This window comes from Leucopleurus acutus (assembly GCF_964270905.1).
Source record: "Leucopleurus acutus genome assembly, chromosome: 4".
NCBI lineage: Eukaryota > Metazoa > Chordata > Mammalia > Artiodactyla > Delphinidae > Leucopleurus > Leucopleurus acutus.
Window position 1 is genome coordinate 29,742,460 of NC_139146.1, and position 24,625 is coordinate 29,767,084.

Below are 24,625 nucleotides of genomic sequence, written 5' to 3' on the forward strand. Positions count from 1 at the left end.
GGTTTAAGGGAAACTGAAATTCTCCAAGCATGGGCAAAAACTTCAGCCAGACTTGGAATTGTGTGCCTGTTTCTGCCTCTCATCATTTTATCTAAACCTTAGGGTCCTTAACTATATTGTAAAACCTGCACTGCAGAGTTGTTAATAAGGTTAAAGGAGGTACAGTATATAAAGGGTCTGGTACATAGTCTATCTTCAGTAGTTGGTTTTCTATTATTATCATTATCATGGTCATCACCATCATCATCATCGTGTTTCCATGTCTTTGCAAGTGCTTTTCTTTCCAATTAGAAATTGGAATGCCTTCTTACCTTTTCTGCAAAATAAATTCCTTCAAGTCTCAGCCCAGATGTCACCTATTCTACACCAGAGAGTTATTGCTTTTATTTTTCTTTATTTACGAAACATGTATGTGCTGCTCACTGTCCCTGGTCCCTTTCACAAATCCTCATTAACAGTCCTATGAAGTAGGTACTGTTACTCTTTTTTCTTTTTTTAGATGAGAACATTGCACAGACAGATAAATAATTTGCCCAGATCACCCAGGTAGCAAGGGACAAACACAGAGTCTGTTAGCAGGCAGACCTTATGAGAGGTATCCTCCAACCAGTTTTTTTTTTAGTTTTTTTTTTCTTTAATAATGTTATATTGCTTTACAATAAAACTGTGGGGGGTTTGCTTTTCTTTTTTTAAAGAACATAATGTTTGTGGAGCTCATGGATCTAAATACACCAAGTGGCCCTGGAGGTCATGAAAGTTGACAGGGTGGCAGTTGCTCTCCCAGATCATAGCTAAAGCTCAGTTTACTGTTCTCTTGGAGAAACTTTGCTAAGTCACGAGCACCAGTGATTTCCAGTATGAGGCTTTCCCTGTTTCTAAATGAACAGGCTCTGAGAACAAATACCTTTGCACAAGCCACTCAACCTCTCCAGACCCCAGTATTTCCCCAGTTCTAGCATGGTAGTGGCTTGCCTTTCTTGTCTTCTACACCTCTCTTGTGCTGCAGGGACGTGAGGAAAGGGCATAATGTGATTATCATGCCTGTTATTTTCCCAGGCGCTGTGCTAGTCACATTACATAGATTATCCATTAAGCCGTTTAGTATATTTAATCCTCATTTTCAGAGAAGGAAATACAGGTAAGAGAGAGAATTGTGCAGCCCCATGATTGACAGGGTCCACATGGAATTAAGGGGTTTCCCAAAGTGTAATAGGGACGAATCTTTGTATCCTATTACAAGTTAATCACGAAAGGGATGTTGCCTATAAACTTAAATTATACATAATGGCCCTGGGAACCCTGCCTCCTAGGTAATAAGGGTGAGATTATAAGATGGAGATGGGAATAAGATTTAAAATGTGTATTATATTAAGCTAAAAACTTGCTACGAGGGTGAGTCCCAGATTTGCCCCCAAGTTTTCTAACAGTGAAGATATAATTCACATTATTCTTTATAATAAATCAATTACCTAAGATGACACAATTATTAATACTGAGACGAGATAGAATACTCGTCATAGTTTCATTATAATCAAGATATTTGAGGCTTTTTTGTTTTTGTTTTTGTTCCTTTAGGTTATTTGCTCTGGAACAGGCTGAAAAGATAGTCCTTAGGAGTTTAATCAGTATTCACTGTTTTAGCCCAAGTTATAAGGTGGTAAAGACCCTCCTAAACCTTACATGAGAGAAAGGCTGAGCCACAGTCTCCTGTCCTGCCACGTGCCTCTGACAGGTGAGATTTGGATCGTGGTGGGAAAGGGACTCACTGAGACTCAGGCCTTTTCTGAGGCCTTCTTTATAGTTTGGACCAGTATTTATCAGAGGGATAGTAGGAGAGGGTCTGGGTATTTCTTTGTAATTCAAGGAAATATATTCATCATTATATATTTCCATGCATCTCCTCTTTTCTACTAACACAGATAATGAGTAAATGCAATTTCCTAACAGCAAGTTCATTAATACATACATACATACATATATATAGAGAGAGAGAGAATCCTAATACTAATGTTAAAGTAGCCCTAGGCTTACCTTAGCCTGCAGATTGCCCAATTGTCCTCCAGGGGCACTTTGATCTTAATAGCAATAATGAGAAATTGCTTTCATTATCAAATAATTTTCTTTAGGTTTTCATTTATATCTCAAATACATCTTTGTACTACCAGATAATTCTGTGTGTTGAACGTAAACAGGGGAAGTTTATCAGAATACATCTGAATAAAGAAAACTCAAGAGAGGTAGGAGACCATTACCTCCTTGATCCCCTTTCCCAGACATGCTCCAAGGGCCAAGAAAAACTCATTCCCTGGACCTTAATTGCCCTTTGCTACTCCCAAAGTAAAAAGTCTTGGCTCACAAACTCAGAGGGTTTCAGACAGAAACTATCTGCGGTGTGGAAGGCACGTGCTCACAGTGTTGTAAAAGCCCCAGAGTTAAACTGGACTTTTGAACACCTATCACATTCCCTTATTACATTTTCTTAAATCAAATTTCTTCCTCTGAACTGCGGTGCTCATTGCTCATTTAATTGAACTTTTGTAGGTGTCTATTTTGGAGTGTGAGTTTATTTTTACATAATTATTTGTACGTCTCTTATTTACATACAATTTTGATATCTTTTATATTTCCTTCAGTCCCTTACAAGATTAATAAGGTGTCTTGGTCACTATGATGAGATCTTTTAGGACAGGTCTACTTGGGATGGGGTTTGAGGTGGCTCAGACACACCCCAAACTTTGGGGGCAAAGGGAAGAAGACACTTTGGGGGCAAGGGAAGAAGATACTTTGGGGGCAAGGGAAGAAGATACTTTGGGGGCAAGGGAAGAAGATACTTTGGGGGCAAGGGAAGAAGATACTTTGGGGGCAAAGGAAGAAGATACTTTGGGGGCAAAGGAAGAAGATACTTTGGACTCTGATGGGGCACCATGATAGGGAGATTGAGAATGCCACCCTAGGCACCTACAGAGCATCTCTGGAGGGCAGTGGGTGGCAGAAGCAGGTGAGTGCCCAGCTCAGCCTGTTCCTCCCAGTGCTTAGCGGAGGCCTCTGCCCTGCCAGGGTCTTTAGGGAGACTCTGGGCCCCAACTTCCCGTTCCAACCAAAAACCTTGTGAGGAGGTGAAGAGACACTTTGGTTCTGTAAGAAAAGTTAAAGTTTCCTTGGCCTCTTTGGTTGGTAAATAAATTTGTGTCTTTGAGAAAAAAATTCTTCCTAAAATTTATAATTTTCAGAGAGGCCTAAAGTGAAAATGAAAAGAAGGAGAAAAAGAAGGTAAAAATGATCAGGAACTGAATATTGATTTTTTTCTCTGGCAGCTTGTGGATGAGTTTTGTTTTGTTTTTGGGTTTTTTTCCAATGTTAAGAACACAAAAAAACATTTCTCTCTTACAAATCAGTATGGTTTCCAACTTTTGGAAACTATCTCCAGTTAGGTTAGCAAAGCTTACGCAGGAACAAAAATCAGATGTGGTCCCTGTATTGCCAACCTCTGTAAGTGGGGCCAGAATAAAACTGCAACTTACGACTGTATTCGAGAGGTGTAGTCCCTTTCCACCTGTGCCCTTTGCCCAGAACTAATGCCAGCTTGGTGGCATCAAAGAAGGTACATGAAGAAATTATAACTTGGATTCCTGCATCTCTAAAGGGATCAACTGAATCAGAGTTCAAGGAAAAACAGGTTCACCTACTTTAGGTTTGTCTTCCAGTTTAGAAATATCTAGGTCTGTTGAAACAGAGCTATAGAACTCAGGGGTGATATGGTTTTTTTGTAGTCATTTGTTACAGCAGCCCTATGAAACTAAGGCAGTCAGGAAATGATTGTCTCTGCCCTTAAGGTTTATAATCTCCTACAAGGTAGAGCATGGCTAAGGGCTTAAGAGCTGTGGTAACAAGCGCTTCAGGAGTTTAGGAGGTGAGAGAGCAAGGGATCTTATTTGTGAATAGGTAAAGCCTCAAGTAGGGAGTAGCCTGTGAATATCCAAAGGATGGACTGAATTTGCCAGGGAGAAATGGGGGGTTGGAAGGAGAAGGGTATTCCAAGCAGAGGGAATGATGGGACAAAAGGAGCCAAAACTTAAGATGTTCAGAGGATGTGAAATGGTTCAGCTTGGCTAAACTCACCTATGGAATAGAGATCTAGAAAATTAGGTTAGTGTTAGACAGGGCCAGAAACAATGAGTGTATTTTAACATATGCCTGTACCAGAGAAATTCTGAGCTGGTATCATCCAGCCCAGTACTGTTATTTTATATATAGAAAAGGAAGTGAAAGGATCGACATACTTTCCCCAAGATCCAATAGCCAGGTCTGGAATAGAGTCAGGACAAAACTCCAGATCTTTTGTTTAGCAGTCATTTGTCTTTGCAATAAATTTCTGTCTTTCAAATGTTCCTTACTCTCTGAACTAATTTTGAAAATTTTACTACTAAATATCAATTAACTGTTACTTTTTGAGCCCCAGTTATTTATATTCAATGTTAACTACCTACCTGGTTATGTTCAGAGACACACACAATAAATCTTTTCATAAAAATTCCTAGTGGTGTTGCTGGACACCCTCCCAACATTCCCCTCCATCTTTCCTAACTTTCTATAGCCCCTCTGCAAGAAAAGAAGATCTAAGCAAATAGCCATGTCTTAGTGTATGTTTTGCAATGTAAAATAAATATAGAAAAATCACCATTTAAAATATTTTATTTCTAATAGAAAAATAACCCATTATCTCGCTACTCAACTAACTCCTGTTGACTTTCTTTTTTTTTAAGGCCATACAGCTTTTTAAAAATATATATATATATATATTTATTTATTTAATTAATTGGACTGCGCCAGGTCTTCGTTGCGGCACATGGATCTTAGTTGCTTGCGGCATGCAGAATCTTAGTTGCGGCGTGCATGCGGGATCTAGTTCCCTGACCAGGGATCAAACACGGGCCCCCTGCATTGGAAGCGCATAGTCCTACCCACTGGACCACCAGGGAAAGTCCTCTCTTGACTTTTTTTTTAATGGAATACAATATAACATAAAATTCAAATACTGTGGAAAAATAAACGATAGGAGCTCTCTTTAGTTTGCTTCCAGTCTTTCCCCAGATATGTACATCACCAACAAATTGTCTTTCCCCACCCCCCAAAAAAAACTGTACATTTGTAAATATTTTTCTTAATGTATCGTTATACAAAATATCCTGTGCCTTGTTTTTTAATTTTCCTTAAAAAAATTTCTGGAAGCTCTTTGGGTACTGCAACCTACAGAACCATTTTTTTTTTTTTTTGCGGTACGCAGGCCTTTCACTGTTGTGGCTTCTCCCGTTGCGGAGCACAGGCTCCGGACGCGCAGGCTCAGCGACCACGGCTCATGGGCCCAGCCGCTCCGCGGCATGTGGGATCTTCCCGGACCGGGGCACGAACCCGTGTCCCCTGCATCGGCAGGTGGACTCTCAACCACTGTGCCACCAGGGGAGCCCCAGAACCATTTCTTTTTAAAAGGCTTTATAATATTCCATTATAAGAGTTTGCCATCATTTAGGTAATATTAGCCATCATTTAGTTAGCCCCCTATTATTTCCAGTGTTTTCTTATTACAAACAGTGCTGAACAACATCTTATACATATATCTAAACTGTCTTTGTGAGTGTATCCACAGAGTAAGTCCCTAGTAGTGGAATTACTAGGATTTATCCTGCTATTCCGTTTAATATTTTCCCCACCCGACTGCAGTTAGAATCAAATCCAATTATCTTGATTTACCAGTCAGTCAAGACCTGACCCCTGCGTGCCTCTCCAACCTGTCAGTCACTCCTTCCTTATGACCTGGAGATACACCAGCCTTTTGTCTTCAGTCCTGCAAACTCATTTCTTACTTTAGGGCATTTTTACTTGCTCTTGCTTCTTGTAACACTCTGCGAAAAGTAGCTGACTCTTTGTCACTGTGGTTTCAACTATTGATCAAAAACAAATAGACTGGTGGTTATTACTCCAGTAAAGGTGGGTTTATCCAGGATCAACAGAGAATTGCAATTCCTGGTGTGCAGCCATGACAAACCACATGCAAGTCATCAGAGAAAAAGGGAAGGAAAACACTCTGATAGAGGGGAAAAGGAAGTGGGGAGGGCAGTAGTAAACAAAGAGTCCATGGCTTTTCATTGATTGAGTAGTTGCCAGGAAAAAAAGAGAAGTCTTTCTTCTTCCTATTGGGCTCTGCTGTGGTCCCGGGGCAGGAGAGCTCCCCCTTCTGGTCTCCTGACTCTATTTAATTGAGGTTTCTGTGTATTAATTTTTTACACACACATAGTCACCTTCTCAGTGAAGCCTTTGGGGCTTTACATGAGCACTCCCATGTCTTCAGATGATGCTATTTAATTTTAATCTTAGGACGTCACCTTATATGAAATTATTTTGCCTTCTGCTCTGGAAGGTGAGCTCCAAAAGAGCAGGAGTCCTGTCTCTCTTCTTCCCCTGACTCCCACGAGCTCAGAAGATCACAGGCTCATGCAATATCTAGTAAATAAGTGGTCAAAGGATAAGTGTATTTAAAATGATTAAAAGGCTGCCAAATTGCTTTCCAGGTGAAGTCACTAGCTTTCACTACCACTGACAGTGCATGTTCTGAACACCCTCGACAGCACGTAGTACTACCAAGAATCTACCATTTTTGGCAAGTGTCCACTTTAAAGGTCAAGAAATAGGGACTTACCTTCCATGTTAAAGTAATTTTTATTCAGACACTGTTAAGAACAAATCAGATATTTGCTTTTAGCATAACCCCAACTCCATCTTCAGAAAATAAACAGGTAATAACAGACATTGTTTGAATAAGAAACATAGTAAGTAAATGAGAATTTCTCATACCAGTTTAAAATTGATATGATGCCTGAGTACTGAGAATAGTACTCAGTTTAAAAATGGAATCCTTTTAAGGCAAAAGTAGGACTTATCCTTGCAATATACAGCAAAACATTCGCTGGATTTTCTCACACCTGATTCCTTTCTCACTTCCCTCCCTCCTTTCACTTACTTAATCACTTAACTTTACAAATATTTATTGATTACTCACAGGTCCAGGTACTGTGCTAAAATCCTTATCTCTCATCAGGTCACACCCACCTTCCACCTAAAGCCTGCCAAGTCTTTTGGTCTAGGCTTTACCTTCAAATTCACTCAGACTTGCACTGCAGAAGTCTCTAGAATGACACCCTTAAATGGAGACATGAGGAAAGTCTGTACATGGAATGTTTGGGAGCATCAACTTATAATTTATATACATATACACACACACTATATATATATAGTTGTACTGGATTTTTAAAACTCTTTATTTAACTTTTTATTATACCTTCCTCATTTACAGAGATGTTTCTCGCAGTTCCCACTTTTCAGTGGTTCCAGGCACCTGACTTTAAATGAAAACACCCTCTCTTTGGACTGCCTTGGAGGTGGGGAGGTACAGAGAGAGAAAGAATTTTCTTCTTGGCCCTAATGTCCACCTAATTTTTAAAGCATAGGTTCCTTATTATTATTATGTTTTAAGCTTACAATTACATGCATAGATTATATTATCAGATGCCTCCATGTCTCATTTCATTTTTCCTAACTTGTGAGGAATGAGTGGAGGGATGGACAGAGTAAAAAATACTTTTCCCTCTGAGAAAAGAAAGATGGGTGTATATGGAAGCAGAGGTTAAAACACTGCTGTGAGACTGGGGGATCAGTGGAGGTCAACATTACATTTAGCCCTCTCCTCAAACGTGATTCTGTTCCATCTACCACCGTATAATAAATAAAGCGAATTTCTCACGCATACAAATAGTTTTTGCATTGGACCAGTTGGTCCAGTTCTCCCATCTGCTAACTTCCTTCCCCCGCTTTGTCTCAGTTCATTAACTTTACCCTTTCCCGTACCCAAACCCTCCACCTAACCTCCCTCTTCTGGCTACTAGCCACTCTCGATTTTCCGCCACCCTCGTCCTCAGCATCCCCAGCGAGCAGCTGATTGGCGAGCTCAGCGGGCCGGGCCCCAGGTTAAAGTAAGTCAAAGCCAGAGCTCAGAGGTGAGTGACCTGGAGGGTGCGGCGGGGGCCAAGAGGTAGGAAGTGCGTTCCTTTCACGTGGGATTTCAGCGCAAATTTGTCTGGAGTTCTTGCGAGAGAGCTGGCAGGTTTTACTATTTATCACCTACTCGCCAAGCTCGCCTTGGGGCTGCACTCGGTTCTCGGAAACTTCATTCAAAAGCCAGGCTAGGCGGCCCACGAGGTCGGGATTGGGGGGTTGTGAATGACCTCGAGGCCACTTCCTCCCTCTCCGAGCCCGTCCTCTACTCCCCTAGTCACCTTCACGGAAGCAAAACTGCCCCCCAGGGCTAGAGAGGTCTCTCTCTCAGTCTCCCTCGCAAAGGGTTAATTTGTCAGATCGCACGAGGGGGAGGAGATTTCCCCGTAGACAAGTAAAAAGGGTGATGGACAAACGTGCGGGCACTAAGACCGCAAGGCATTCGTTTCCTCCTACTGTGGATGCGGACGCCCGGAGGAGGAGAGTCCCAGAGCGAGGAGCTGGGAGCAGAGGCACAGGCAATGCTCAACCCCGACCGTAGCTGAGAGAGGCTGGGGGAGACCGATTGCCGGAGACCGAGCGGCGAGGGGAAGACCTAGGGGGGTGGGTGGGGGAAGCAGACAGGCGAGCACTCGAAATCAAGCGCTTTACAGATTATTTTATTTTGTGTAGAGAACACGTAGCGACTCCGAAGATCAGCCCCAATGAACATGTCAGTGTTGACTTTACAAGAATATGAATTCGAAAAGCAGTTCAACGAGAATGAAGCCATCCAGTGGATGCAGGAAAACTGGTAGGTGATGCTTTCGCGTGATACTGTCCCCGGGAGCCCTGCGCGTCTTCCCGGTGTGCCTTAATGTCGGTACTCCCTTTCTGGGGCGTGAATCGAGCGAGGAACCGCGAGCAGCAGTGAGCGGATCGCTGAGTTCCCGGGTCTCCCGGGTGCAGGAGACATTGGGGCTGCATGAAGCGCGTGAGTCTGTGGGTGCCCCTGGGTGAACCGTGGCTACACATGCATCTTTAACATAGATTATATAACATAGACCATATGTGTGTACATAGAGTAGATGTCTGTGCTACAGGGAAGGCGGGAGAGATGCCACAGTCCCTACCTGTGCTACTCCTTGTTTTCCTCTAGATTTGGGTTTTCTTGCTTGGCCTCCCGCAAGCAGAGTGTGAAAGCCAGTGGAGGGAGGACCCAGTTGCCTGCTCCCTTTAACCCTCTACGGCCCGCCGTCCTCAGCTCTCTGGTCCTCGCCCTCTCCCCATCCTTCCTGCCCTTCCTTTCTCCTTGCAGCTCTGCTACTTCACTGTCTTCCTCTTTGCTGCTCCCCGGCCGGATTCCTCCTTTCCTGGACCCCTTTCCCCACGCGGATCCCTTTCCGGTTTCATAAAGAGACGGAGGCGGGGAGTGGGGGAGGAGGGGACAATGAAAACAGTAATAAAAATGAATGAACCCGAGCGAGTGGAGCCACGCCATTATTAAGTTTGTTTTACGGAAACGCCTTTTGGACACACTCAATTCTAATTCAGTGGGAAACTGCTGACTGGAGTTGAGACACGGATTAAAAAACCTCCGGGTCCGCAGAGTCCTTCGGGGCTCTTCCCCAGACAAACTTCTAACCCGGGAAAGCATCTTTCTTGTTCACTGTGTCCCTCCGCCAGTCCTTTTGAAAATCCCTGTGTGGGAAGCGATCCTGTGTCACCTTGCAATATTTAACAGGGTGAGGGTGTGTGTGCTCATCTCGCTTCTTCCCTGTAGATCGAGCTGCTGTGGCAGACATTCTCTTACTCCTCTTAACCCCAGGTCTGGCGATCAGTAAAGAGCAAGCCCAACGCACCCCCAAGCTGGGCAGCGGCTGGCAGCCTCCCAGGTGCTGAATGAGAGGGTCCGGCCAAGGGGGCTCCCTCCTGGGATCTGGGGGATCCCGCCCGCCGCGTGCGCGAGCGCTTGCCCCGGCGCCCTCACGACCTGCCTTCCCTCCCCCATCTCATCAATGGGAAACCAGAGACGCCGGCGCGCCGGTGGGCCGGGGCGGGGGAGCGGTGCAATAGGGGGTGCCGTGCACCGGAACCGGGTGGTGGGGGTTCAACGTCTTTTTCTCCGGCCCCCGGGAGTCGCGACTAGCCTCGGGGGGTTCGGCCGCCGCTCCCGCCTCCTCCCTCCCGGCCGGCCCGCCCGGGACCGGCGGGCCATTTGCGGCCGCAGCCCGGCCGGGCCCGCCCCCTGCGCCGTGCGTGCCGACTGGGCCCGGCCTGTTGGGGCGGGCGCGACCGGCCCGGCGCGCGGCCCTGCGCGCTCACGCTCGCTGCGGCGTGGCTGGGGGCTTCCGAGGGCGCGGGGGCCGGAGGGCCGCTGCGGGCCGCTGCCGGAAGCCAGGAGGGGACCGCGATCCGCTCGGGAAGCCAGGAAGTGCGGCAGCACACGGGGCGCGGGGCCGCGGCGCCCCCTGGGCCGCCGAGGCCGAAAGCGCCGAGGGTGGGTCCGGAAGACGGCTGTGCACCGGGAGGCTCGATCCAGTAGGAGTTTAGGCATTTAAGGCCTCGGCGCTCCGGGAGGCCAGGCCCCCTCGGGCGCCACCAAGGGAACCTTCTCCAGCGGCACTTCCTCCTCCCGCGAAGGGGGTGGCGCTGAAGGCAGGGCGGGGGCGGGGGCCCGGGGTGGCGGGCGGCACAGCGGGCCAGCCGAAGGCTCTGGTCTTCTCTGCAGCTGTCTGTCGCGTTCGCTTGCCACACAGCTCAGCCCATCTTCCTCCCCCGTTGGCCCTGCGCGCTCTGTGGTTTCTAACGTCCGCCCTGTCTCCAGCTTGCTGCACCCTTGTTGAACCTGCGTCTCTGGAGCCGGCCTCCCCTCGCGCTGGCAGCTCGTTTTCACTGTGGGCCAGTGCCCCTCCGCGGTGGATACTGTCTCTTATTCACTTGTTGCCTTTTCTCTGAGGCCACTGTCTGTGGCTCCTCCACCTCCAGGTACCATTTCCCGCCTCTTTTCTCCGCTCGCTCAACAAGTACACACTCAACCAGACAGGGCCTAGCCCTCTGGGGACTGAAAATGGCAAAAGTGAGCCAATTAATCTTCGCTTGTTGGGCTCTTGCCACAGTTTCCTCCTAGCTCTTTATCTGTACCTTTAATCTGGCAATGTCTTTCCTGGCTTTTCTTCATATGCCTAAATATTTGCATGTGTGTCTGTGCCTCCTATTCGACCATCATCTCTTCAGGGCATTGGTTCTTGTCTCATTCCAATCTTGATTATGCGGAGCACCTCGAAGAGTGCATTGTACCTGGCAGATGCTGGGGAAAAGGGTTGTCTAGTGGGTTAAAATGATGATGGGTGTCCATTTTATTGCCAGCACTACCTGTTAATACTCGAAGCGTAACATACTTGGCCTCCCCTTGCGTTTTGAATACTATGTCATAGTCACACACTAGGGTTTCCCCTTCCTGACTTCTTCTCTCTTTGACCTTAATTGTCTTGCTTCTTTTATCCCAGGGTGTATGCATTTCTCCCAGTATCCTTGGGTCCCAGTTTTATAAGCCTCCCCCCAAAACCTCAACAGCCAAAAAGTTTTGAACCAGGTATATAAGAAAATGAAGATTTCCTTTTCATTTCCCTTGTTAACAGGAGAAGGAACTCCATAACCAAGGCTTACACCCTCTTGGGGGCAGGGGAAGTTTAGGAAACACAAGGTCTTACCTTTCCCAGACTCATTAACTAAAAATGGCTTGAATAGCTTCTGGAGGAAAAACACAATGTTGTGAAGTTTCTACGCTATTTTTTGACAAGACACTTTCAGTGGTCCTTAAAAATCCCTTAGACATAGCCTCAATTTAGAGGCTACGTCAAAACTCAATTTAGAGAATTATAACTTATCTCTCAGAAATAAGTTACACTTACTGTCTTTTGAAGAATTGTGAGGAAGGCCAGGAGTGCTGTTTTGTCAGTATGCTGTCTGAACTACCTTTTGAATATTGTTTGAAGGCCTTTATTAAACTTATCTTATAATCCATATTCATTACCTTATTACATATTAGTGTAATGGGACCCATTTTTGGAGTGGTGTTTTTATAAACTAAAGGGTTCAACTGAGGGAAGTTTATCAAGTTAATTGCTGCTTAAACAATGATTAACCCTGTATGCATTGTTCTAGACACAGGATAAATACTATAGACTGTTTTACTCTTCTAGCAGGTGGTTTCACATGTAATAGATTAGAAAAGCTATGGAAATGCAAAGTAATAAATATTATACCTTGGAGAATCATCCTGAGCCACATCTTGAAATTATATGTCAAGTTAAAAATATCCTGGGTAGTATTATCTGGTAAATGAAAGTGTTTTGCATGAGGTAGAGGAAAGTGCCTGCTTTTAGCTCAACAGCATTTTTGACTTCTGATTTTACACAGAAAAGCCCTTGTGATTTTATGGCATTGAAAATAGAGGCATTTTGTTCTTTTATGAGATGTCTGGCCTTTACCTGTTATTTTCACGAATAGCTGACTTAATTTATAAGGGCTGCCATCAAGAGAGCAAAACCGCCTAGTGATTGGTAAGGTGACATAAAATTCATTGAGTGAGAAGGGCAGCTGGGCTCTGCCTTCTCTTTCAGCAGCCTGTCAGGCCTGTGCTAGCAGCCCTGGATGCTAGTTGCTCCAGTTGTAATTGTCTGGCCAATGATGATTATCTTCTGATGTCGGCTGACACGGTGTCCACCAATAGGAAAGCAGGAGGCCTGTGCTGACTGCTGTAACATTATGTATGTGAGGTGACGTCATCACAGGGCTTGTCTAGAACCTCACGAAACCCTCCCCCGCTCCCCTCTGGCATCCTCCACATCCAGCTTTGTATATTTTTCTGACTTTCTCCCCTCCCTCCACCCGTGGTAATGGTTATAAGGGTTTTATTGTTTTTATATTTTGAGTTCTGTATTTGGGGTCTATAAGATAGTGTAGGAATTTTTAGAAGTAAATACTGTCTGGCTAAGGAAACTTTATCCACAAATTGGATTTTACTAAGGAAAAATAATAAAAGAAACACTATCAGTAAAAGGAATTGTACATCTTTATGTTCTTTCTTATATGTGAGGTTTGGAAAGTAACGTACAATTTCAGTATGAAAAAACATAAAAGTATTATAAGCCTGTGTTAGATTTTTACTCAAAATATAGCATCGTAATGTCTATCAAACTTTAGAATGCAGACTGTTGTTCTTCCTGTAGTGACAGTTGCTTTGCATTGATCTTTAAAATCCTCCTTGTGACCTGTTGTATGCTTTTGTAAGAAAAGTGGCTGGAAAACAGTACAATCTGTGGTCATGAGTCAGAAAAGGCCACGGTGTCTCATTTAATCAATGACACTACAGCAAATACAAATTTGGTCAGCTGTCTAGGAAACTACTGTGTCCACATTGTACACAGTGTGTTGCTTGCCACTTATTTTGGAGAATCACAGTTCATATTAGCCTTAAGACTGAAAATCCTAAGTGTGAGGCACTTAACATTTCATTCAATAAACTTTAGAAAGCACTGAGATGTTGCCTAATATGTACTCAGTTAAGAATGAGAACACTGAGAAAAAGTATACAGAGGAAAATTGGAATCTGTTATGATCCTAGAAAATAATGGAATGTTGTGAAGGAACTTTAATCTGAAATTTTATGTAGCTTTAAAAAAAGGATGTATATCCATGCAGTCTTTGAATTTTTTTAGGATTTCCAGGGATAATGCAAAATTATTTTATGATTATCCATCTCTATATTTGCATTAGTAATAAATATTATGCGTATGGTGGTAAAATGTTTACATAGGCCTTCTGTTAAATTGGAAGTTAAATTTTGTGGTCTAAAGAAGGCTCCTTGGTGCTTTTAATGTTAGATGATAATACTAAAAGTGTCAGGTTCACATTGGAATTTAACTCCAAAGTCAGTCCCCTCCAGATCTAAGAGTTGTTCTGCGTATTTCCTTCTAGGGAGAATCTATCTAGTCAGTGGGAAAGTTTTGAGAGGGATGGAGACTTAAAAATACTTAGGAGAGCATAAAATAACCGTCTAGCCTGTCTTAAGCCAACAAAATAAAATGAAGGAGTACAGCAAATCAAGAATTCATCTTTGGTTCAATGATTGGATATTTCAGGTCCAATATTTCCTGAGATGAGTTATCCAAAAATTGTTGCCATGATTCACTTAATTTTTCATGTCTGGATACAGGTGAGCTGAGCTGGCTTTATTAACAGGAATCAGACAACAGCCCACACAATTTGCCTTTGCTCTGTACCTTTATTCTTAGCTTCAAATCTGTCTGCTCCACTTACTTTCCATTTATCTTTGTTAGAAGAGCACAGGCATTTATCTGGGAAAGTTTACCTTAGAAAAGTTACCTATACCACAGATATTATTCCTATTGGTAACCTAAGGAAATCTGAATGAAACTATAACATGGCTTTATTGAAAGCTTTATTGAAAATAAAGCTTTATTGAAAATATAACAAGGCTTTATTGAAAGCTCATAACTTCATTCCTTTATTTGTATTCTGATTGTGTGTGTATACAGGCAGGTACAGACGCGTGAAGTTGGCATGGTTACTCAGAGAATTTTTAAACAACAGCATCCTTAATTATATTTGACTTAGAATAATTTTATTTTAGAGGTAGATTAATCCTTTTTTTTTAAAAAAGTTTGCCCTAGAGTCTAGAATGGATTTGTAATTTTAAGTTCATTGAGCAAAAATCATCCCAAAGCACAGATCCTGTTAAGTCATCTAAGTTCAAGCTTATAATTTTATCATGATTCATTTCTGTACTGAGAACTCATGATTTTTAGTTTCAAGGTTATTTTTCTTAGTATATTGGAACGACAGGTATTTTTAGGAATCCTTTTGTTTAGTCATTCACCCGCTATGAACTTTCTAAAATTTAACTTTAAGCCTGTCTGCCCAAAATAATGTACAAATGAAAAAGATTTACACTTATCTTTGCTGAGATAAATAATTAGACATGCTGATTAGAAGCAGTTTTGCTGGACAGATACTCATACAGTTTTCTAATGAGTTAATTCTCTTTCCTTTGGGATTTCATATTTTAGTTTTTTTCTTTCTAAAGCTTTTTTTGGGTTTCTAATTGTAATATGATAAGGAAAATATCATTGATATAATGTATTTTGGGGAGGGGGACCCCTACTGTTTTTAACCACACCTGTGATCACATATTTTAAAGTATAATGTATATATAATATAGTATATATATGTATATATATTATATAACTTCGTTTTCTTAAAGATAAATTTCAGATGTTTTAGCTCAACCCTTTATTTTTTAAATTAATTAGTTAATTTATTTTTGGCTGTGTGGTGTCTTCGTTGCTGTGCATGGGCTTTCTCTAGTTGCAGCAAGCGGGGGCTACACTTCGTTGCGGTGCGCGGGCTTCTCATTGAGGTGGCTTCTCTTGTTGCGGAGCACAGGCCCTAGAGCGCACCAGCTTCAGTAGTTGTGGCGCGTGGGCTCTGCAGCACAGGCTCAGTAGTTGTAGTGCACGAGCTTAGTTGCTCTGCAGCATGTGGTATCTTCCAGGACCAGGGATCGAACCCATGTCCCCTGCACTGGCAGGCGGATTCCTAACCACTGTGCCACCAGGGAAGTCACTCAGCCCTTAATTTTTTTAACACCCATCCTGGGACTTTTTTGTTTTGTTTTGTTTTTTTAATGATCCTTTGAATTCTGGGGCTCAATTTTTAAAAAATATATTTATTTATATTTTTGGCTGCGTTGGGTCTTCGTTGCTGCGCACAGACTTTCTCTAGTTGTGGCCAGCGGGGGCTACTCTTCACTGCAGTGCGTGGGCTTCTCATTGTGGTGGCTTCTGTTGTTGCAGAGCATGGGCTCTAGGCACGTGGGCTTCAGTAGTTGTGGCGCGCACGGGCTCTAGAGCACAGGCTCAGTGGTTGTGGCACATGGGCTTAGTTGCTCTGCAGCATGTGGGATCTTCCTGGACCAGGGATCGAACCCTGTCCCCTGCATTGACAGGTGGATTCTTAACCACTGCACCACCAGGGAAGTCCCGAGGCTGAATTTTTGAATTGATTGTTAACGCTTAATGGGCAGTACAAAAGATCATTCTTTGAAGAAGACTGACAAGATGAATGAAATGCATGTTTATCATTTATCTTTGTTAGGAGAGAATAGACATTTGCTTAGAAAAGTTTATGTTTATATATGTACACACAAACGTGTATATACATAAACATGTTAAAGTGACTTTTTTAAAAAATGAAAACCGGTACCCCGTTAAAGACCATTTTGTGTGTTTTTCCTGCTATTAGAAAAGCATCTTCCTTGGAATTCCTTGGTGGTCCGGTGTTTAGGACTTGGCACTTTCACTGCCGTGGGCCTGGGTTCAGTCCCTGGTTGGGGAACTAAGATCCCACAAGACACACAGTGTGGCCAAAAAAAAAAAAAAGCCTCTTCCGGAGCCAAATGTACTTTTCTAAAAATACAGCCTAATTTGACTATTTTGTCAATTTTTTTAACTAGTTAAATAATACTATTTTAGTAAGTGTCTTAAAACTGCAAAATTTGAACATTTAGTCCTTGGATTTACCCCAATTATTAATAATTTTTAAAAAATCTTCAGTATGGGTAATAGTGGGTGAAACCCTCAAGTTTTCCTGTCTTGTAGGCCCAATTGCCTGTCTCCTTCTACTTATAAAGGTGGTGTTAATACAATGTAAAAGTTTTTAAGATGCTAGACCCGCTCCAACTGGGGTAATTGACTTTTTCAGGTGAAGTGGGTTCAGTGGAATTGAACTCTTTGAAGTTGAGAATTTCATGATCTTGTTTCAGGAGCCTCAATGGGGGGGGGGGGGACCCTGATGAAAAGGTTTAATCCTGAAGCTTTTGTTTTTAATGTGTGAGACTTCTCTTGAAGTCTAAGGGTGCCTTAAGCATTTAAAAGCTGGTCTAGCAGTGGTTATCATTACAATAAGAGGGTATGAAGCTCAATAAAAAGTTATTCTAAATATCAAGTTCGCAGTTTTCTCTCAATTTTATGACTTCTTGACATAGATTTAATTTCAAGATCTTAGAAAGGAAGGTAGATTTTCTTCATTCTGGAGTAATGATACTAATAGTTGAGACGTAGTTGTTTACTGATTGCAGACATTCTTCTAAAGTGTTTTATATATGTTAATGGTTAAATCCTCCCAGCCACCCTTTGATGTATTATCTTTTTGATTTTACACCATAGGAGATGAGGCACAGTATGGTTAAACAAGTTGGAATTTGTATGTAGGGACAAAAAAAGGAGAAATGGGCTCCAGCCTTGACTAAGGCTTGGTCACCCAGGCCCCTATCATCCCCCTAGTCATATGAGAATAAATATTCAATCAATAAAATAATGCCCTTGGAAACTTGGCAGTACTGTAAACATGGAAGGTACCTGTGGTTTTAGTCTGGTACCTCACAGTGTCTATATTCTGTTTTTCGCTAAGTGGATCCTGAACACTTAAGGCTAGAAAAACTACAAAAAGCACTATTAATGTTATAATGAGCATTGTGCTATGCAGATATAAATACTTTAATCATTAATAATTATTATAAGTATTACCATCAATACTTTTACAATTGTAGAAAGCCATGTCACCTTTAATAATGCTTCTATCATAAAATATTCCAATTTTATCTCAAACAAACCATGACATACAGGTTTGGAACATGTCTTACGAAGCCTACTTTGTCTGCTTCTCTGTGCTATGAGCACTGTCCACTCAGCTTGGTTCTAAACCCTAGGAGCTTCTGTTTCCACCTGGTACTACCTGTAGCCAGGCTTTCCTTCAGGCAGGTTTTAGTAGCTACTGGTAAATAGCCAACACCTGTTGACAGGGGGAAATAAATAAATTTTAAAAATTATATATATATATATATATATATATATATATTACCCCACTCACACACACACGCATATGGGTTGGAGATGTCCTTATTCTTAAAGGTCAGCTCCTACAGTGTGAAGAATTAAAGAGAACATTTTTGTTTTGTTTATTCGTTTTAAATCCTTTTCCTAATTTTAAAGTAAACATTTACTATAGAAAAAAAGAAATGAAAACATTACAAAATATGCAGGAAAAAAAACACCTTTAATTCTTATCCAGAGGCAACCTGTTATTTTGCCACATTTCCTTCAGCTTTATTTCCAAGATTTTTAGATACTTTAGATCATTCAGTGGATGTCAACGACAGATTGAGTTCTCTATTATGTGCCAGGGACTACACTGGGCGCTTTCATTCACCTGCTGTCTCATTACAACTTTATATGTTGCTTTGTTTCCTCTTTACATTATAAATGTTTTTCATGTCACTAAAACCTCTCCGTAAGTTTAATTTTCAGTGGCTACTTAATATTGTATTGTGTGGTCTTAATTTAGATAACCACTCCCTTACACGTTAGGTTGAACATGTTAAGGTTCTAATATTTTGCTATTAGAAATAGTCCTCTGGACGTGGTTGGAGGAGGTCATCAAGAGGACGTTGGCTCCCAGTTGACCGGAAAGCCAGACCTGGGCGATTCAGACTCTTCACCCCCTCCCCTGCCCTTGGAATATAAGTTTTGCCCACCATTGCCACAGCCAGAGCCATTTCAGTGATGCAACCTTGAGAGGGTAATGTGTTGTTGAGACCATCTGGGTGGTATGCAGGGCTGAACCTCCTTAAGGACAGCATATAAACTCTTAGTTCTGGCGGGAGGGTGCAAAGATTTACTTGTCTTGCAGCCACCCAAGACAAGTCCCCTTGCCTGTTACCTGCCACCTACCAATCTGGAGTGGCTGCCTTTTTCTTTGGTCTCTTCCTGGCTTCCAGTGTAAGGGGGCCAGTTTCAAATCTTACCTGGGTACTCCTGGGGATACAAACCAACAGCTGTCCTTCTAGGCCTGGAGGTGGCACTGCAGTGGGCAGCTCGCAACCCCTCTTTGTGATGAGAGCACAGGTAAAGTTTGCTGTGCTATTAGAGGTGTTTTATAACTAACCTATTATGAATAATGCTTGACTCATATGTGGCCTGACCCACCGGGCCCCTATCAACTGTAGAGTGATTCCCCTTTAAGACCTAGTGTTGTAGATACTTGGAATTTGTGGTTTTAACACTAGCAGTTTTGACTTGGAGAATAATCCAATGGTCCAGGAAATCAAGCAGGTTTGTTTTTTTGGTTTTTGTTTTTTTCTTTTTTGCTGAAGTATTCGTCTGTCAGAGCAGTTATGTTTGCTTTCTTTTATTGTCTGGTAGGTAGGAAATCTTGGAGGTAGAAACTTACGTCCTTGTGAAAAATGTCCCCACGAAGGAGTGCAGCACTTGGTACTGACTATAAAATAAGAGAAGGTTAAGAGGTCAAGGAACACTGTGATCCTTAATCAGAAAAAATAGGTGGTTTAATGGAATTTTCTGGGTTCAAGGAGTGTTCTCCAAACTTTTTTGCTGATATCCCCCTAAAAGATGTTTGAAAAACTATGTACTGCCTCACACATTTAATTGTTTTTCTTTGTAAGTTGAAGTAAAGTAAGTTTTTAATAGAGATAGGATAAATAAGTTGAGGATTGGCTAGTTTCAATAAATATTTCATGACTTGCTAAGATAGGTTTATCTCGTTGTTGAGTAATGCACAGCAAATCTGAAACAAATGACATAACATTTTTATCCATGGTTTCATTCATTGGTAGCTCCAAAAAGCAGACTACATTCCACCTCGATACATTTAAAAGACTTGGCTGTACTCATCCTACATTGTTTCTGGTTGTTCTGAACTGAGAATATCTCAAAGTTCAGAAGGTAGTAAGCAGGAAAAAAAAAAAAAAAAGATTATCATTCTGCCCCACATCATTTTTCATTTTTACTTTGCTTTTGGGGTGAGAAGGAGAGACACGGGTAGGCTGTCAAGTGTCTTTTTTTTTTTTTTTTTTTTGGTGGTACGGGGCCTCTCACTGTTGGCCTCTCCCGTTGTGGAGCACAGGCTCCGGACGCGCAGGCTTAGCGGCCATGGCTCACGGGCCCAGCCGCTCCGCTGTATGTGGAATCTTCCCGGACTGGGGTACGAACCCGTGTCCCCTGCATCGGCAGACGGACTCTCAACCACTGCGCCACCAGGGAAGCCCTGTCAAGTGTCTTAAACTATCTTTTCTTGACTGCGGGGAAGGTCATAGCTGATAGCATTTCTCTCTTTTTTTTTTTTTTTTGCTGATAGCATTTCTGTGTGTGTTGTGGCCATTAGGACTGGGCTCCTAATTGGGCAAAGCAATTCCTTATTCTTGACTTGGTTATCCACTGTCAGAACCTGAGGACTTCCTCAAGAAGCCGAAGAAGTAGAAGCTCATTCTACTTGGGGTGTCTCTGATTATTGAAGACTGTTCTACGTATTGACCTGAAAGTTATGACCCTCCATGGGTCGTCCATTAGTACTTAGTCCCGACTCTAGCTGTAATTTGTTCTCACTTCTGTATGAGTGTCTTGTATGCATTTGAAAATGACTACTATCTCCACTCTAGGCTTTCTTTTTTAGAATATCATCTGCAGTTCACTGGTAATCCACATGGATATTTCTGAAAAATAAAAAATTAGAACTCCTATACTTTTGAATAATTAAATATTACCTGCTAGGAAACTCCTGAGAAATGTATGAAAGCTTACTAAAATTTGGCACTTCCAAGTTAAAATGAGGAAGTCTGTATTGGAAAGTACAGTGAGGGAGGGGGGAGTCCTAATTTAGTATTCTGCTAAAAAGTCCACAACATGGTGCTTTGGAACAATACAAAGCTCCTATTGTATGGGATATTCTGGCGATTTTAAGGACTCTGTTAGCCCTGAACCGGTAGGGTTGTCTTGAGTTGTAGTTGGTTTCATTTACTGTTCCTGCATTCATATTTGCAGGAATACTTTTTTGGAGCCTGTATTTTGTGATGGCTGATATTGTTTGTGATTATACCGCTTTGGTTGGTACTTGGTTCTTCTCCAGTTCTTTGTAATTACTGGGTTCGTTTTCTACCGGCAAGAGGGTAGTTTGAGGCAGAAAAACGTTTGAGAACCACGCTCCGTGTCCTCGATCCTTAACCAGGAATTTGGGCCGATCTTCCCAGCTGATTCTTGCCTTAACGAGGAGCGCCGCTGTGGTGGTGCTGATTCCATCTCACATTCTTTGCGCCTGTCTTCTCAGATCATTGATTTTACAAACTGGACACCTCTCCCTCTTCTAGCCTGTTCCACCTCCTTTATCAGCTAGCTACATGGGACCAGGCCGTCACTCTGTCCAGCACCCTTCTCTCCCTCCTTCTCTCCCTCCTTCCCTATAATTCACAACCAAGTCCTTTGTGATCTGGCCCTCAGTTTCCTTTCTCTCGGTTCATTTCCATTGCCACTGGCCTCCTTCAGGCCCCCCCGCACTACTTTTTGTCTCCTCGCTCACTTTCCAACCTCCAACTCCTGCCCTGCGTTCAGCATTCTCTTAAGTCACAGATCCCTTCGTGTCCCTCCCGTGGTAAAAACCTTCAGTGGTTTCCTCTTGTCTATAGGACAAATCTGAATTCTTTTGACTGATTTGAAAAGCCATTCAAAATCCCAGCTCCAGATTATCTTCCTAGTGTTACCTATTGAAATAGCCCTCCTCCCAGGCCTATTCAAATACAGAACCTTTCTCTTCCCCACCCACCAAAATCGGTTGTCCTTTCTCTGTGGTTTGCTGGCACTTGGCTCATAAATAGATTAGTATTCTCGCTTCTATGTTTGAAATCAGTGCCTATCACAGAATTTGGCTATAGTTGCCCTCACTGTGTGTTGACTAGATGCATGCAGATATGAATGAATACACAAGGCTGTTTATTTACTCTCCGATGTGTATCTGCTTTATTATCCAGTACCTCTTTATATGGTCCTTAAGTGAATTATGGGAGACTGTCTAGTGCCTTCTGGAAACAATAATAAAAAGACTTCTTTTTTTCATCTAATTTTCTTTTTAAGAGGAAAGATATTCATTTAGCATGACTAATTTTTAGTGAATCCATTTTAATCGTTGGGGATTATTAGTCCTTTTCTAGGCAGCCAAACCAGCCACTCCAATCAGAAAGAAGTCAAAAACTTGCCTAAAGTTGGGGGGAAGGTGGGATTGTATGCACAAGGAAAAAAAAGTCCGGGAGAAAATAATATTGGTACCAAAATGGTAAAAAGTAGCTGTATAAAATGATGGTTGTTATTTCTCTTATTGCTCTTCCAGTTTTCCGTAATCTTTTTTGTATTACATTCTGGGTATGTATAGGTGGTGGGATTTTGCATATGGTCATATTTTTTCATTTTTTGCATTAACTATAGTGTACTTACTATCTTCATAGTAAAAGATCAGCTTCATTTTATAATGGTGTATTATCTGATACAAGGTAATAAGCATTTTTGTAAAACACCAATGCACATTTTAATAAACATTAAGCAACATAGTTAAACACAGGCATTTTGTGAGAACAGGGAACTGCACATTCTTATTTCAAATGAATACACTTTCTCAGATTAAGGTAGAGATTAGTCATACTGTTGATGTCACAAAAACTTCCCTTTCTCCATTTCTAAATTATACAGTTTGATTATTTTTTTAGTAGGAAAGGTTCCTGCTTCTTTAAGGAAGGGTGATAACAGACATTCACTTGAACATGACAACTTTTATGTCTGGGTTTCAGGAATGTATCTAATATGGCAAAGGTTCCCCAGGGACAATAGTCATCTAATCTAATAGCAATAAAAGATTAAACATAAACCTGTCTCTAGAGAGCAAAAAATGAATCGGGTAATCAGCTCAGGGACCTCGTGGCACCTGAAAACAGATGCTGCATATGTACCTGGGATACATCATTAACAAATACTCCAGCACTGCTGAATGCCTGGGAGATCAAGGCATCGAATGCCTGATTTAGAGGAGCTGGAAGGAATTTGTTACTCTCTGCAATAAAGGGCCAGTCTAGTCCAGAAGCCAGGCCTTGTGGAGCCAGAGAACCTGGTGTGTCTAGTCTGGTAAGAAGTCCCAGGGATCTTGTTGGGACCCCAGTGACAGAGCTTTTCCACAGGACTGCTTTGCAGAGATCTTATCAGTTCTGGGCATTGCTTTGAACTCTTGCTTCTTCTGGACTTGCTGTTAGAGAGAAGAGAGAGACAAGGGATTGATTGCAGTGTGAGAACATGAGAAGTAGTATTTTTGTTTTTACAGTTAGCTGTGTCTAGGAAGCATTGTCTCAGCCAGCAAACAAAAGGGCACAGGAGCCGGGAAAGGGAGGGTGGAGGACAATGGGTCCAAATCATATGGGATATAGTTTTTTAAAATCTCTGTAATTGATTTAATGATGATCTTTTGGTTTTAACCTTCCTATAAATTTAGAAAAAGTTCTGCCCTTATGCTCCAGACAACTTAAATAAGTATTCTTTCTGGATGCAAGAAAATAAGCAGAAGGTTAGAAATATCCTAAAGGAGCAAAAAAGACAATAGTAAATATAAGGAAAATATTAGGTATATTAGACTCAATTTTTCTAAAAGAGTGTTAAAAATACTATTTCCTCAAAAATAATATTTCTTGAAGTAAATTTAAAAATTTAATCTGCTAAATGTTTATGACTTTCTTCTGTAACATCAGAAAAAAGGTGCATTTATCTCTTTTCAGGTAACTTTTTTAAGGGAAGTTTTTTTCCTATTACAGAAATTTATTTTTTTTTAATTTGAAAACTACCCTAAAATAAAGCATAAGAAATTATACATTGTTTCATATTCTAGAACAACACATTTATGAGCCTAATACCAAAATTACAATTCACCAAGTATGAAACATTCTGACTAGCACAATCTCTAAATATATATATACATTTCTGACTGGTAGAGAGTGAGGGCTATATGATTGTATCTGACATTTTAAAACAGGAATTTTCACATTATAAACTTTTGATAAATTTTTAAACATTCAAGCAAATTTTCACATACTTTAAATGCTTGATATGTATTTATACTTTATTTTGAAAATAGGCTTCCATTTCAATGCCATATAATATGAATATTATAATAATTTAAAAAATAAGTATTAATTATTGGGCTTTTTAAAAAATTGGGCAAATGTTGATGCCAGTCCCTCCTCAACATCCTGTAACTGCTGTGTAGGCTTGGATTGGGGGTATTTTATGTGGATAATTAAGGCAAAACAGCTGGCTTTTTGAACTTGCATTATTATATAGAGAGAATAACACACTCACAATGGAAAACTACATAGAATAAACAAAAACAAAACTCTACCATTATAAGAGAATTAATCGTGGCTAAGGAACAAAAAGTTCTGGCCTCAGAGATCTATTGCATCATCAGACTAAACTTTCTGTGGAGATTGTTTCTTCCCCCAAAAGTATTTGGTGTCCAGAGGCTCTTTTTGTCCCAGCAACGCTGAAGGGACCAGGGTATAGGGACTCAAGCTGGTGAATTATGCTTGTCCTACTTTCTCACAGTGGAATACAGATTCTAACAAAAATTGGTGCAATTGGATACCCCTTTCAGGATTAAATTTTACTTAGTGGGAAGAATACGTAGTCTCTTTTAT

General features: G+C 41.7%; 1 protein-coding gene across 3 annotated transcripts in view; it reads left to right on the forward strand.

Annotated features, from left to right (window-relative positions):
• Window positions 1–8,200: 8,200 nt before the first annotated feature.
• ELOVL6 (ELOVL fatty acid elongase 6) overlaps window positions 8,201–24,625 on the forward strand; it is a 134,075-nt gene continuing 117,650 nt past the window's right edge. The window contains exons 1-2 of one of the 3 annotated variants that reach the window (XM_082838531.1): window positions 8,201–8,250; window positions 8,719–8,839. In XM_082838531.1, coding sequence (XP_082694657.1) covers window positions 8,751–8,839 — 89 coding nt within the window. In that variant the 5' untranslated portion in view covers window positions 8,201–8,250; window positions 8,719–8,750. Of the gene's footprint in view, window positions 8,251–8,324; window positions 8,565–8,718; window positions 8,840–24,625 lie in introns of those variants that run through there. The other 2 variants (XM_082838530.1, XM_082838532.1) reach the window with 2 other exon arrangements.